Source organism: Poecilia formosa, unplaced genomic scaffold (genome assembly GCF_000485575.1).
Source record: "Poecilia formosa unplaced genomic scaffold, Poecilia_formosa-5.1.2 Scaffold67, whole genome shotgun sequence".
Taxonomy (NCBI): domain Eukaryota; kingdom Metazoa; phylum Chordata; class Actinopteri; order Cyprinodontiformes; family Poeciliidae; genus Poecilia; species Poecilia formosa.
Window position 1 is genome coordinate 1861820 of NW_006800006.1, and position 11339 is coordinate 1873158.

The 11339-nt window shown below is 41.4% G+C and overlaps 2 protein-coding genes across 2 annotated transcripts; one reads left to right on the forward strand and one right to left on the reverse strand.

Annotated features, from left to right (window-relative positions):
- Positions 1–715: 715 nt before the first annotated feature.
- LOC103140035 (phospholipid phosphatase 6-like) lies at positions 716–5237 on the forward strand. Its single transcript, XM_007554961.2, has 2 exons — positions 716–1435; positions 4661–5237. Exons 1-2 carry the CDS (start codon positions 1048–1050, stop codon positions 5080–5082), a joined length of 810 nt encoding a protein of 269 aa, XP_007555023.1. The 5' UTR covers positions 716–1047; the 3' UTR covers positions 5083–5237.
- A 2728-nt stretch (positions 5238–7965) lies between these two features.
- On the reverse strand, positions 7966–9870 carry LOC103140034 (myocilin-like). The gene is made up of 2 exons (XM_007554959.2): positions 9161–9870; positions 7966–8994 (listed from the first exon to the last, which is right to left on the reverse strand). The coding sequence occupies exons 1-2, from the start codon at positions 9636–9638 to the stop codon at positions 8057–8059; spliced, it is 1416 nt and encodes a 471-aa protein (XP_007555021.1). The 5' UTR covers positions 9639–9870; the 3' UTR covers positions 7966–8056.
- Positions 9871–11339: the final 1469 nt, after the last annotated feature.

The window sequence follows — 11339 nt, forward strand, 5'->3', positions numbered from 1 at the left end:
AGTCTATATTCTCTGAGCTACAAGGAGCAAGTGGAAGGACTTTAGAACTGATGTGATGTGCTCCATCTTCCTGTCTTTAAGTGTCTCTGGAGGATCAGGTCTGAGTTCATCACCCAGATTTCAGACCTGATCACTAGTTTCTGAGCTGTAATAACTGAAGCTGTGTGCTTTGACTCTGGATCGTTCCTCTTTAGGTCCAAAAGATAATGTCAGCTAACCAGACTGCGTGATGGCATAGTTACCTTGAAAAAGTAACTTGATTTCTGACTACACCCTGAAAAAGCAGTTACTTTACTGATTACTTGATTATACAAGTAAGGAAGTTAGGCTTCTCTAATAGTTACTTTCAGCAGCCCCGCCTCCTTCAACATAAACCTGATCGCCATTCTTCAGGGCAGCATTTCTTCAACTATACACTGTCTGACCAACTTCTTCAACTCTCCCCCACTGTTTGGGTGGTGGGGGACCTCTTGAATTTGTCTGGTGGGACTTGCTCTTTTTGACTGACTGTTCCATGATGCTGCGACTTTGGAGGCTCCTTGCGCAGCATATTTTTTAATGACTTACAATGTGAACAAACTCGTGCTTTTAAATGCGTTTCTTATTTAATGGAAACACCGCGATTGCAGAATTATTTTTTTAACATTAGCGGAAAATTGACAATGTTTTGCACACATTTGTAATGGAAACGCAGCTCATGTTTGAGCTGGCAAAATAAAATATTTTTTCTCTAGATAGTTTTATGTGTGGCAGATAATTTAAGCTTGTTTCTTTCATGAAAATCTGAACCACTGTTTTCTCAGAATACCCTTGACTCCAAATATTTTTGCAGAGTTCGAGAAATCTCAAGGAAATAAAGACAAATTGTTTGAGAGTAACATCTATTAAGAGTGTTGCGAGCCCACGTGATCGAAGGGGGGGGAGGGGGGGCCCGGTTCTAAACTGGTGCCAGATTACCGGACCCGTTTGCAGGATGGTTTGCGTCTGAGCGCAGCGGGACTCAGAGAGCCGCGCGGATCACTGCCCCACACTCTGTCAGAGGAAGCGATGTCCTCCCCGGGGAGCAGACGGAACAGCTGCCGAGGAGCCGCGGCTGGAAGCAGAGCATCGTCGGAGTCGGTCCCCCCCGGGCGCCGCCGGGCCTCCTCCAGCTGCCCTTACTTCTCCCCCGGCGCGCAGGCCGAGGACTTCTCCGTCAGTCTGAGCCAGCCCATGTTCGCCATAACGCTGCGGTTCCTGCTGGCGGTGGACCTGTGGCTGTCCAAGAAGCTCGGGGTGTGCGCGTGCGAGGAGTCGCCGTGGGGCGGCATCCGGCCGCTGGTGCGGCTGGTGGAGTTCTCCGGGCACGTCGTCCCGTGGCTCGTCGGCGCCGTGTACACTCTGCTCCGGGGGGGAAGCGTGGCGGAGCAGGAGCTCATGCTGAATTTGACCCTGGGTGAGGAAAGTGTTTGGAGTGGAAAATGTTGGACTCGATCTGGTTTGGAATAATTCCGACTAATTTTTCCATTTCGAAACGAATCATTTCGACTCATTTCCTCACTGAGCCATTTTAACACCTATAACTACTTTTCTGTTAGATACAACAGGTTCCTTTTACTGACCTTTTTTTTTTCACCAAATTTGATAGCGGACGCGCGCGCGCGCTGTTACGCACAAACGTGCCAATAACTCGGCAAGACCTTTGGCAGTCATTGTCGCGCTCTACTGTTGTCTGGTCTAAGCTGTGCAATGATAATGGCTGTTGAAATAGCGCAACGAGCTAAATCAGTCTCCCCATGGGTCACATAATGTACAGTACAAAGGGGAATGTGGCCCCCTACCAACAAACAGCAGGGTTGGAGTTTGGGGGGTCGGCTCCAGTTGGAACACAAGTTTCTGAGAGCCACGGTTGTGTGTGGTAGTTCACACTTTCACGTGTGTCTTTTATTTATTGATTGATTGCTTTAAACCCTTTAACAATTGTTTTGCGCTTTAATGAAACACCACAGCTATTCCTGGAACACAGGGGCCAAATTCATATGACATGTTTTACTGTTAATGTCAGACAGCAGGCATACATCAGAGGCCTGTGCACTAATAATAATAATAAAAACAACTCCAGGCCATAAATCCATGTAGCAGTAAACACAGAAACACAATCGAGTTCCAGGTTTAGGTTAATGTTGAAAATACTTAATATTTGTTTCAATGTACTTTAGCTAACCACAGGTAGGTGATCTAATGCAGCTTTTTATGTTCAGCCTTGACATTGTAAATAATAATAATAATAACAATAAAGAAATACGTATTTTTGTTGAAATAAGTTAATAGATTTAAACCATAAAAAAATATGAAAGTTTCAAATTCAAAAGTATATTTGAAATTATTTTCTGGCCCAAATTAAATTTGAAATATTAAATTTTTGTAATAGAAAGAAAAATAATCAATATTAATCTAACAAGTACTTAGCAAAATTATATCCATAGTAGAAAAGAAATAATAATAATTAATAAAAACACTTTCTCCCCACGTTAAAAATTTCTCAGCTACCCATCCCCATTGTTTACCAGAACCACTCTGGTCATTGAGAACTACTATAAAAGTTGTATCTAAAAAAAAATGTAAACCGTGTCTATTGCTATATCTTTCTGTCTTGTAATTTGAGGCATTTTATGTGAAGCAGTTTTAGTGTATAAAAATGTTCATTTACACCAAATGGCATTGGTTGCCCACTTCCTGTAAACCCTTCAGCCAGTTACCACCACAGTAACACCAGTTTCCTGTTGTAATGTGCCACCTTACACATTTAACACAATTTTTAAACAAATGAATATGTCTCGCTTCGGCCGCTATTATACACGTTATTTCATCAATTATCACTTTGGATCAAAATCTGATTGCTGTAAGTAAATAGTTGAGAAAGGGTTTTTTTGTGTGACTTATTAATTTAGTCTAGATCATGTGTATTTCACTCTAGTGGCACATTGATTGATTTATTTTATTTTTTTCATCAGGAAGAACAGGCTCAAGTTTACTTAGTTGCTATGAGAGCAACTGAAAAAATGTATGACTCTTTCATATCTGCTATTCAGAAACTGTCGATGAGAATTTTAAAAAGTAGCCATATTCCTGATAAATGATGCTTTTAGCTCGCTCTGATTTTAACATTACTGTAACTGTAACCTTTTTTCTAATGGCTCACAAAATGTCTCTTGATATTTCTCCCGAGTCTTACTAAAACTATTTTAGAAATTGTGTGTCTTATTAAAATCACAAGAAATAAAGGCTTGAAATATTTCACTATGTGTAACAAATCTATATAATGAGTTTTACTTTCAAAAATGAGTTTTAAATATATTGAACCTTTTTACAATATCCCTTTTTTTTTAGATGCAGTTGTAATTTTCTTCTTCCTCGGCTCCTGATCTAATTTGTTTATAGGCTCTGTGTACGATGCCTTCTGATTGAGGGTTGCATGGCTGCTGTTGGCATGCACGGTCCATGCATGGGTGAAGTTCGTGACTCATCTGGTTGATGTCTCTGCTGATTCTTCTCACTAAACATCTCAAGGTTATTACATAGCCCTGCAAGGCTAGACAAATTGATTTGTTTACCAGAAGTGGTAAGAACAATATACATTTTTTTTCTTTAAAAAACATCTCGTACTTGACAAGAGCTTAACTTTTAAGGCCTCTTAATAAAGATCCTGTTGTATGGTTTGTATGTAATGGTTCTGAGACATCACGCAAGAAAAAAAGTTATTTCCGGATGATGTGTCAAGAACAATCCAAGAGATCCACAACCAAGAAGAGAATACATTTTTCTGTTCTTGTGTAGTAATGGTGTTTCTGTTGAGTCCTCCATGGTTGTGTTGCGTCTACTGTTGAGTCGCCAATGTTTCCATTGAGTCATTTTTGTTTCTGTCAAGTCCTTTGGATTTCTGTTGAGTCCATCCTTTTTCTCTTGAGTTCTCCTTGTTTCCATTGAGTCTTTTGTGTTTTGGTTGGGTCCTCCGTGTTTCTGTTAAGTCCTCTTGGTTTCTGTTGAGTCCTCCATGGTTCTGCTGAGTCCTCCTTATTTCCACTGAGTCCTCTTGGTTTCCATTGAATAAGTTGTATTTCTGTTGAGTCCTTCAAGTTTCTGTTGTGTCCTCTTTGTTTCCATTGAGTCCATTGTGTTTTTGTTAAGTTCATATTTCTGTTGAGTTCTCAGTGGCTCTCTTGAGTCTTCTGTGCTTTTGTCTACTATATTTCTGGTGCATTTACTAACTTGAGTAAGTAGATACTCAATATTCAACCGAATCTATGTCTACAGTTTCCAGTGAGTCGACTTCCTCTCCATGATTTCACTAGTTTACCCTGTGTACTTAGAAGCAGCCAAAGTTTGGACTCACAGGTCAGACATTCTGTACAAAGATTTGAATCACTACCCCTCGCTGGTGATGGCCAAAATATCTGTGACAGGCAGGCCTGTCTAGTCATAGTCTATAGTTTCAATGCAGGACGGTGATGCGGAAGTCTTTGTATCCTGACATGTTTTCTTACACTATTGAAATGAAGAGCAGACGCACAGGATTGGACTTTGTGTAAAACTAAAAGGAATAGAAAGACTTTGTTAATATCCTATGGCTTGTCTTTCCAGTGTGATCCAGAGTTTTTTATGCCTCTCTCCATCTTCACAGCTCTAATTTTGGACCTGCTGCTGGTCAGAGCCGTGAAGACGCTGGTGAGACGACGAACACCAGTCCAGAACCGCTCTGACATCCTCTCAGCCTTCTTCATGGAGCGCTACTCCTTCCCTTCGGGCCACGCCTCGAGGGCCACCATGTGCGCCCGCTTCTTCCTCGCCCAGGTAGCAGACACGGCCTCCATGAGGGTCCTGGTGGTGAGCTGGGCGGTCCTGGTGAGCTTATCTCGGCTGCTCCTCGCCAGGCACTATGTGACGGATGTAGGCTTTGGCTTGGCCATGGGTTACTGCCAGTACAGCGTGGTGGAGAGGTTGTGGGTGACTTGGGACTCTCTGCAGGACTTGGTTTTTATTCGACTGAGGGAAAGCCTGGACAGGGCTTATGAGGGACTGTGGATGATAGAGTGGAAACAATAAGTCAAATATGTGTGTGTGGGCGTGTGTATGTATGTGTGTGTGTCCTGGTCAGCCTTTGTGTTGAGAAAATGTGTGGCCTGTTTGTATTTTAAAACCAAAAATCCTGCTGAATTTTAGTTATTTTTCAAATAAAGTCACGTATGTGCTGTTCTGAACTGGTGTTCTGTTTTCTTTTCTGGTTTGAGAACTTCTAACCCGTGCATACTGAAAACATTTGAAAATCATGTGTCTAAAATGAAGGCCTTAAAATGTCTTAAATGCATTTAAAAATGTGACTTGGCCTTAAATACATTAATCATAAGCCTCAACATTTCTGTCAGGCAAAATTTTGGCAGACATCTTCATTCTGTCTTGTGACTCAAGATTGCTGAACTACCACTAATTAGCTGCTGACAGACCCTTTCCAGCTAGCTAGCTTTCTTAGGTCTGTCATGAGTAAGTGTAAATTTAACGCCAGTTGGCTGGATGACGCTCTTCTCCACTGGCTCAGTTCTGGTGCCAACCCATATGAGGGTAGGTGGATTCTATTAAGGGGGGGAAAAAAACACAAGTTTGTCACTATAGAGTTTAAGGGTGTAGAGAGCCAGTGTGAGAAGAACAAAGCTGCTGCCAGGAACCACAAACAGACCCCAAAATGTCAAAGTTTTTGCTATTCTTAATTGTAACACTATTGATGACCCAACCATCCTCTATATTTATAGTTTTTAGGTCTTACAAAGTCATTAAAAAGTGTTACATTTCACAGAGTCTTTTCTTCCACACTGAAATCCCGTCAAAATGTAGCTGCGTTTTTAGCTCTGTGTTTAACACATACAGCAGTGGTTCGCACGTGCTTCCTGATAAGGTTTGTTTGTGTTTCAACGTGAGCTGTCAGATTTCACAGTGCAAACTATATTTATGTGATCCCTGCTGGCGGGGAAAGTCAGCTCCCACTCACCCAAGTTTCCATCAGCTGCTACCGAGTCTCCTGACATTATATTGTACGACACTTCTCTCGTGTTTCAATGTTGATGAACTGAGCTGCCGACACCTTCTGTTTAACGCGCCGTCACCGAACCAAACAAAACCCCGCGCTAATGTCACGACTTCATTCTTAGGAGGTTAATGTGCGTCCTTAATGGCGCCGGGAATAAATTGAAACATTATAAGCAGACAACTCAGAGCTGTGACGTTAAGTGCGGTTTCCTTTTTTGTCCCCCAGGGGGCAGCATGTAATGCCTCCTCATAATTGAGATATTTCTTAGAAATAATTAGTTTATATAGCAAGACAATTTGCTTTGAGGTGACAGTTACAAACATTACAAATTTAATGTTGAATTTGAATTAATTTGAATGTATAATAACACAAATTTTAACGTATATACATTTTTTTTCTCCATAAAATGTTCAGATATAAAATTTGTAGTGGACTTGAAAAAAGATGTAGAGAAAAAAATAACCAAATATTTGGTTATATATTTGGATATATATATATCCAAATATATTTGTAAGTTTTATCACAATTTGGTACATGTGCATGGCCATTTCATTCCCTCCTATTTCCATGAAGTACCTGTAAATAATCTACTTTTCTTTGTAGTAAAGAATTCTCCTGAATTTATTTGTACAAATGCATTTGAAATATTTAGACATTATTGGACACTCATGCACTCTGCTCCCATTTGTTTTGATACTGATCCATGTTTGAGACAACGCAGGTGTTGTAAACAAATTTTCACAGCGCAAAGTTTCAAGTGTAAGTTTTCATTTGGTACAGTAAAAAAAATGATTGCTGTACTTTGACAGTTAGTTGTTTGATCCATATTTTGTTCTGTCTTTCTTTGGACTCATCATAGCCTGCAAAAGTATTCACACACCTGGGACTTTCTTACCAGTTTAACTGTAAGTTTTAATGTATCTAACCATAAATTTAAGAGATAAACAACACAAGGTATTAGTAAATGTAATTGTCAAGTGTTTTTATCCATAAATAACTAATGGTTGTATTAGTCAAATATAGGGAGGCTGAAATCAATGCATACACTAGAATGCATATATTTGTCCATAATTCATTCCAAACATAGAACATTTGTAAAAAGAATTTGCTGCAGATTCTTAGTCCTGCAGTTGGTTGCACAGGATTTTATTTACAGTTATCAGAGTCAAGAGATCTAAAGACAAATGTGCAAAAACAAAATTAAAAAATCAGCAATTTAATAAGTGAGGCAAAATCTTTATTGAACAGTTACAAATAGAGCACCATAGATTCACTATGTGCATCACAGCTCTTGTTAAGATACATTATTTACAGGGGGAAAGAAACATTGAGAGAAACTCCTAAACCTGCAGTATCTAACTTTTACAAAATATGTTCTTTTATTTATTTAATTGTTAAAACTGTAACTATCTTGTGACAGTATAATATGACACCGATAATGTGTGAGAAAATCAAGCTTCTCCTACTCCTTCCAGTGCTCCTATTGCCATCTGCAGAAGTGCACCGCTTCTGGTCAGAAACAACCAATCAGAACCAGGAGGAGGGTCTTAGTGTTGTCAATTGTGTTTGTGTACACATGTTCAAGGAAAACGGTTTATCTGGTGTCATCTGTGGCCGTGCTAACTAGCCTTAGCGTTCATGACAGACTTCATTGTCTGGAAGAAGCTATAGTGTAGCAGAGAGGAAGGGAAGGATGTGAGCAGTGAGTACATGTGGGTGATTGACAGTGTTAAGATCCTGCTCCTGGCTCTCATTGGTTGTTTCTGACCGAGTGGTGTATTTCTGCAGATGACACAAAATAGTGACAGTTTTAACAAATATGTAAAAAAAACAAAACAAAAAAAAAAAAACAACGCAATATTTTTTTAAAGTAAGTTACATAATGCAGCTTTAAATTCTTTTTTTTAAAAACGTGTCAAAGCTTTACAAAAATAATGCCCAATAAAACCAGTTATATGTAGGTATATTCAACTGAACACGAGTCTCTTCAAGTCCCGTTTAGCTTCTTCCTTTACCAGCCCATCCCAGTCTCACATCGTAGGTGACCATGTGGAAGTTATCCCAAGCGTACAGCTTCCTCTGGGCATGGTTGTAGTCCACCATGCTGTTGTAGCGGTACTTGTTCACGAAGGGCACAGCGACGGCCTGGCCCTCACTAGTGGCGGTGTCAAACATGTAGTTGATGGTGGTGTTGGGTGTCGTGTAGCTGGCCACCGTGTACAAGCGTCCACACACCATGAAGGCATTGCCAACCGAGTTCTTCCTGATCTTGGTCTCCCAGCTCCTCCTCACTTCCAGGCTCGCGGGATCCAGCTGGGAAATAACAATTGCCCCCTTCGCTTTGCCTGTGCTGTAGATGACCCACAGCCCCTGCTCGTCCGCCGCCAAGTCGATGTCCGTGTAGCCGCCCCAGGAGTAGGGGTGCTGTCCGTGAAAGCCGGCATGAGGCAGGTCCAGTCGGGATGCAAGACTCTCTGAGGTGAGGTTGTAGCGAAGCAGGGTCCGGCTGCGTCTGCGCTGGTAGTACAGGGAACCTCGGTACACGGTGGCCCCTGTGCTTTCCACTGGCTCCGGCAGAACCAGGACCTTCATGGGGAAGCCTTTGGAAAACTGGTCCATATCTTCATACACAAAGAGCTGGCGAATTTCTCTACCAATCGAATCGATTCGCCACACCGTCTTGTTGGTATAATAGGGGCCCTGAGGGTCTGGATCCTGAAGCCACACTCCATACTTCCCCGTGATGGCGTCAGCTTTTCTGTGCAGCACGGGTTCTCCAACAGACAACAACTCTCCGCAACCTGAGGAAATGTTTGAACTGAGCTTTGGACTACTTGCTCGTTGGATTCCCTCAGGAAGGAGGCGGGATGCAGGGAGCTCTTTCACCTTAGCCTTCATTTCCTGATAGGAGGTATTTTCAAAGTGAAATACAGGGTCTGGAAAAAAAAACAGAATGCAAAGCAATCAGTTTTATCTTGAGCAAGATGAAAATATGAAACTTCTTAAGTTGTTTTCTGACAAAACCTGAGACCTGGAAACCTGGAATCTTCATTGCCACCACAAAAACATTACCGTAAGTCTCTAATTCTAGAAACAACATACCTCTGAGAGGTCTGTTTTCATGCCGGGTTCCACCTGAGGTGTGTGTCTGCTCACAGGGTCTCTGCCGGAGCCTCTCCGCCTCCCGGTTTAACTCAGCCACTGTGCCCTGCAGCTTCTGGACTTGTGCGTTCAGACGCTTCTGGTCCTGTTGCAGCTGGTTTCTTTCTCTTGTAACCTGGGCGTAAGCCTCGTGAAGATTCTCCTCACTGTGCCTCACCCCACCAAAAGCGGTTCCCCGCTCCTCTCTTGCTGTCAGCCGACTGACCAGAGCTTCAAGCAAGGTGAGTCTGGTCAGGACTTCATCCATCTCTGATTTGGCGTTTCCTCCTGGGCAACTGGACTCCTGTGGACTCACTACAGTGAAGGAGTAGACGCAGCGTCCGTTGGGGTCATTGGAGCGGCTGAGAGAGGCTTGACCCTGGCTTTGGGAGAACACAGCAAAGCAGAATAAAGAGAGGAAAGACAAGAGGAGAAGCATCTTGGAAGTCTTGATTGCAGCTTTATCTGTTTCTATCTTCTCTGTTTTCTGTCTGTCTGTCACTGTCAGTGCAGGTTGATGCCTGAATCCCAGCAGAACTTTGAGTATTTATGCAGAAAAGAAGGAGGGGATGGACCAACCAGGGGGTGTGGAGTGTTTTTGTAAGTGCTCCATGTGTTTCTTGTTTTTTTATTCTGATGGTGAAGGAGGTGTGCCGAGACCGACAAACAACCTGAAAACCAGATTTGGGTATAGTTACGTTTACTTGAGTAAATTTTGGAAGAAAAAGGAATAGTTTTATAAAGAATTGCTACTCTTACTTGAGTAAAATTTCTGGATACATTAACTTCACTGAATAAAGAATAAACATATTTTAACCAGAAATTCACAAATCTCAGTTTCATGGTTGTGCTTTATGTTAAAGTGAGACCTCTTGTTTGGACACAATCTTTGTTGTTCTAATGTAATTCCTATTAGTATCTGCAGAGTGTTGTGTCATTTAGAGATAAAATGAATAATGTAGTAAACACCATGTTGCCACTGAAAGCACGTTACCCTTTACCTAATGTAAATATTAGTTTCAAAATAATGAAAAAAATTACTTGTGGAAAAAAAAAACATTCTGCTGTTACCAAAATGCAAGAATTTCAACGTAACTTCCTATTTTTCTCTGACGTAATTTTAAAATATTAAAATAATATTAAATACTTTTTTTAATCTAACTTGAGTAATACCTTGAACGGCTACTTTTTACTTTTACTTGAATCAGTTTGTGATGAAGTAGTGCTACTCTTACTTGAGTTCAGCTTTTGTGAACTCAACCCACCTCTGCTGAAAACCTGACAGCGGAAGAATAAACCTTTTTTTTCCCCCTCCGTCGCTGAATTCCTGCTTTGTGTCTCATCGTTTGGTTTGCCTCTATAGGTTGTTTTGACCGGACAATCTCTTTTTTTATGTGTCTAGCCGCCGTCACCGGCAGTTTTGTTTACTTCCTCAACAACTAATAGTTTTCCCATTAAACCACTGCATGATTAACCGTAATAAACCCAGTTTGCGGCCACAACACAAGGTGAAATTACCACCGGAGGGGAAAAGGTGGCGGAGGAATGTGTCGGCAGCGCCTCCGGGGCAAGGCGGCGCTTCAGATGGCCGGAGAATGTAGCGGTACAGCCGGGCTGCATCACAGCTGGGCAGGATGTCTGGCACGGGAGGCAAGCTAAGCTAACTACTGATGCAACGTGACTGTTCCCTGTTTTTGTCTGGGATTAGGGGGAGAGAGAGACCCTGAAATTCAATTAAGAGATCATTTATGCCGCCATCTATGCACATTAGTTGAGCTTTACTGTGGAAAATGAACAATTTCAACAGAAAAATAATCCCTTTTGGCCTTCAGCAGCGTGAGGCAAATGTTTTTTTTTTTCCAACTCTTAAGTGGAGTTGTTAAATGTAGCAACAGGCATTAGCATATAAATGTGAAGTGGAAGGACTTTGGTGCATTATTATTTTACAAATAAAAATCTGAAAAGAGTGACGTATACCAGAGGCGGGAAGATCGATCCAAAAACACTGGTAATACCAATACTAATTCTGCATCACTTTTGGTTTGATACAAGCATACTAGGATCAATACTTTAGTTTAACAATCCATCTGAAATTTTTATTTTACTTTTATATTTTAGTTTTTCTGCTCTACATAAAAAA

Bases quoted from the DNA above. Each gene is read 5' to 3' on its own strand.
- LOC103140035 (XM_007554961.2), top strand. From the start codon at position 1,048: ATGTCCTCCCCGGGGAGCAGACGGAACAGCTGCCGAGGAGCCGCGGCT. The intron at 1,436-4,660 runs GTGAGGAAAGTG...CCATCTTCACAG, and splicing joins CATGCTGAATTTGACCCTGG to CTCTAATTTTGGACCTGCTG.
- LOC103140034 (XM_007554959.2), bottom strand. From the start codon at position 9,638: ATGCTTCTCCTCTTGTCTTTCCTCTCTTTATTCTGCTTTGCTGTGTTC. The intron at 8,995-9,160 runs GTATGTTGTTTC...TTTTTTTTCCAG, and splicing joins TGAAAACAGACCTCTCAGAG to ACCCTGTATTTCACTTTGAA.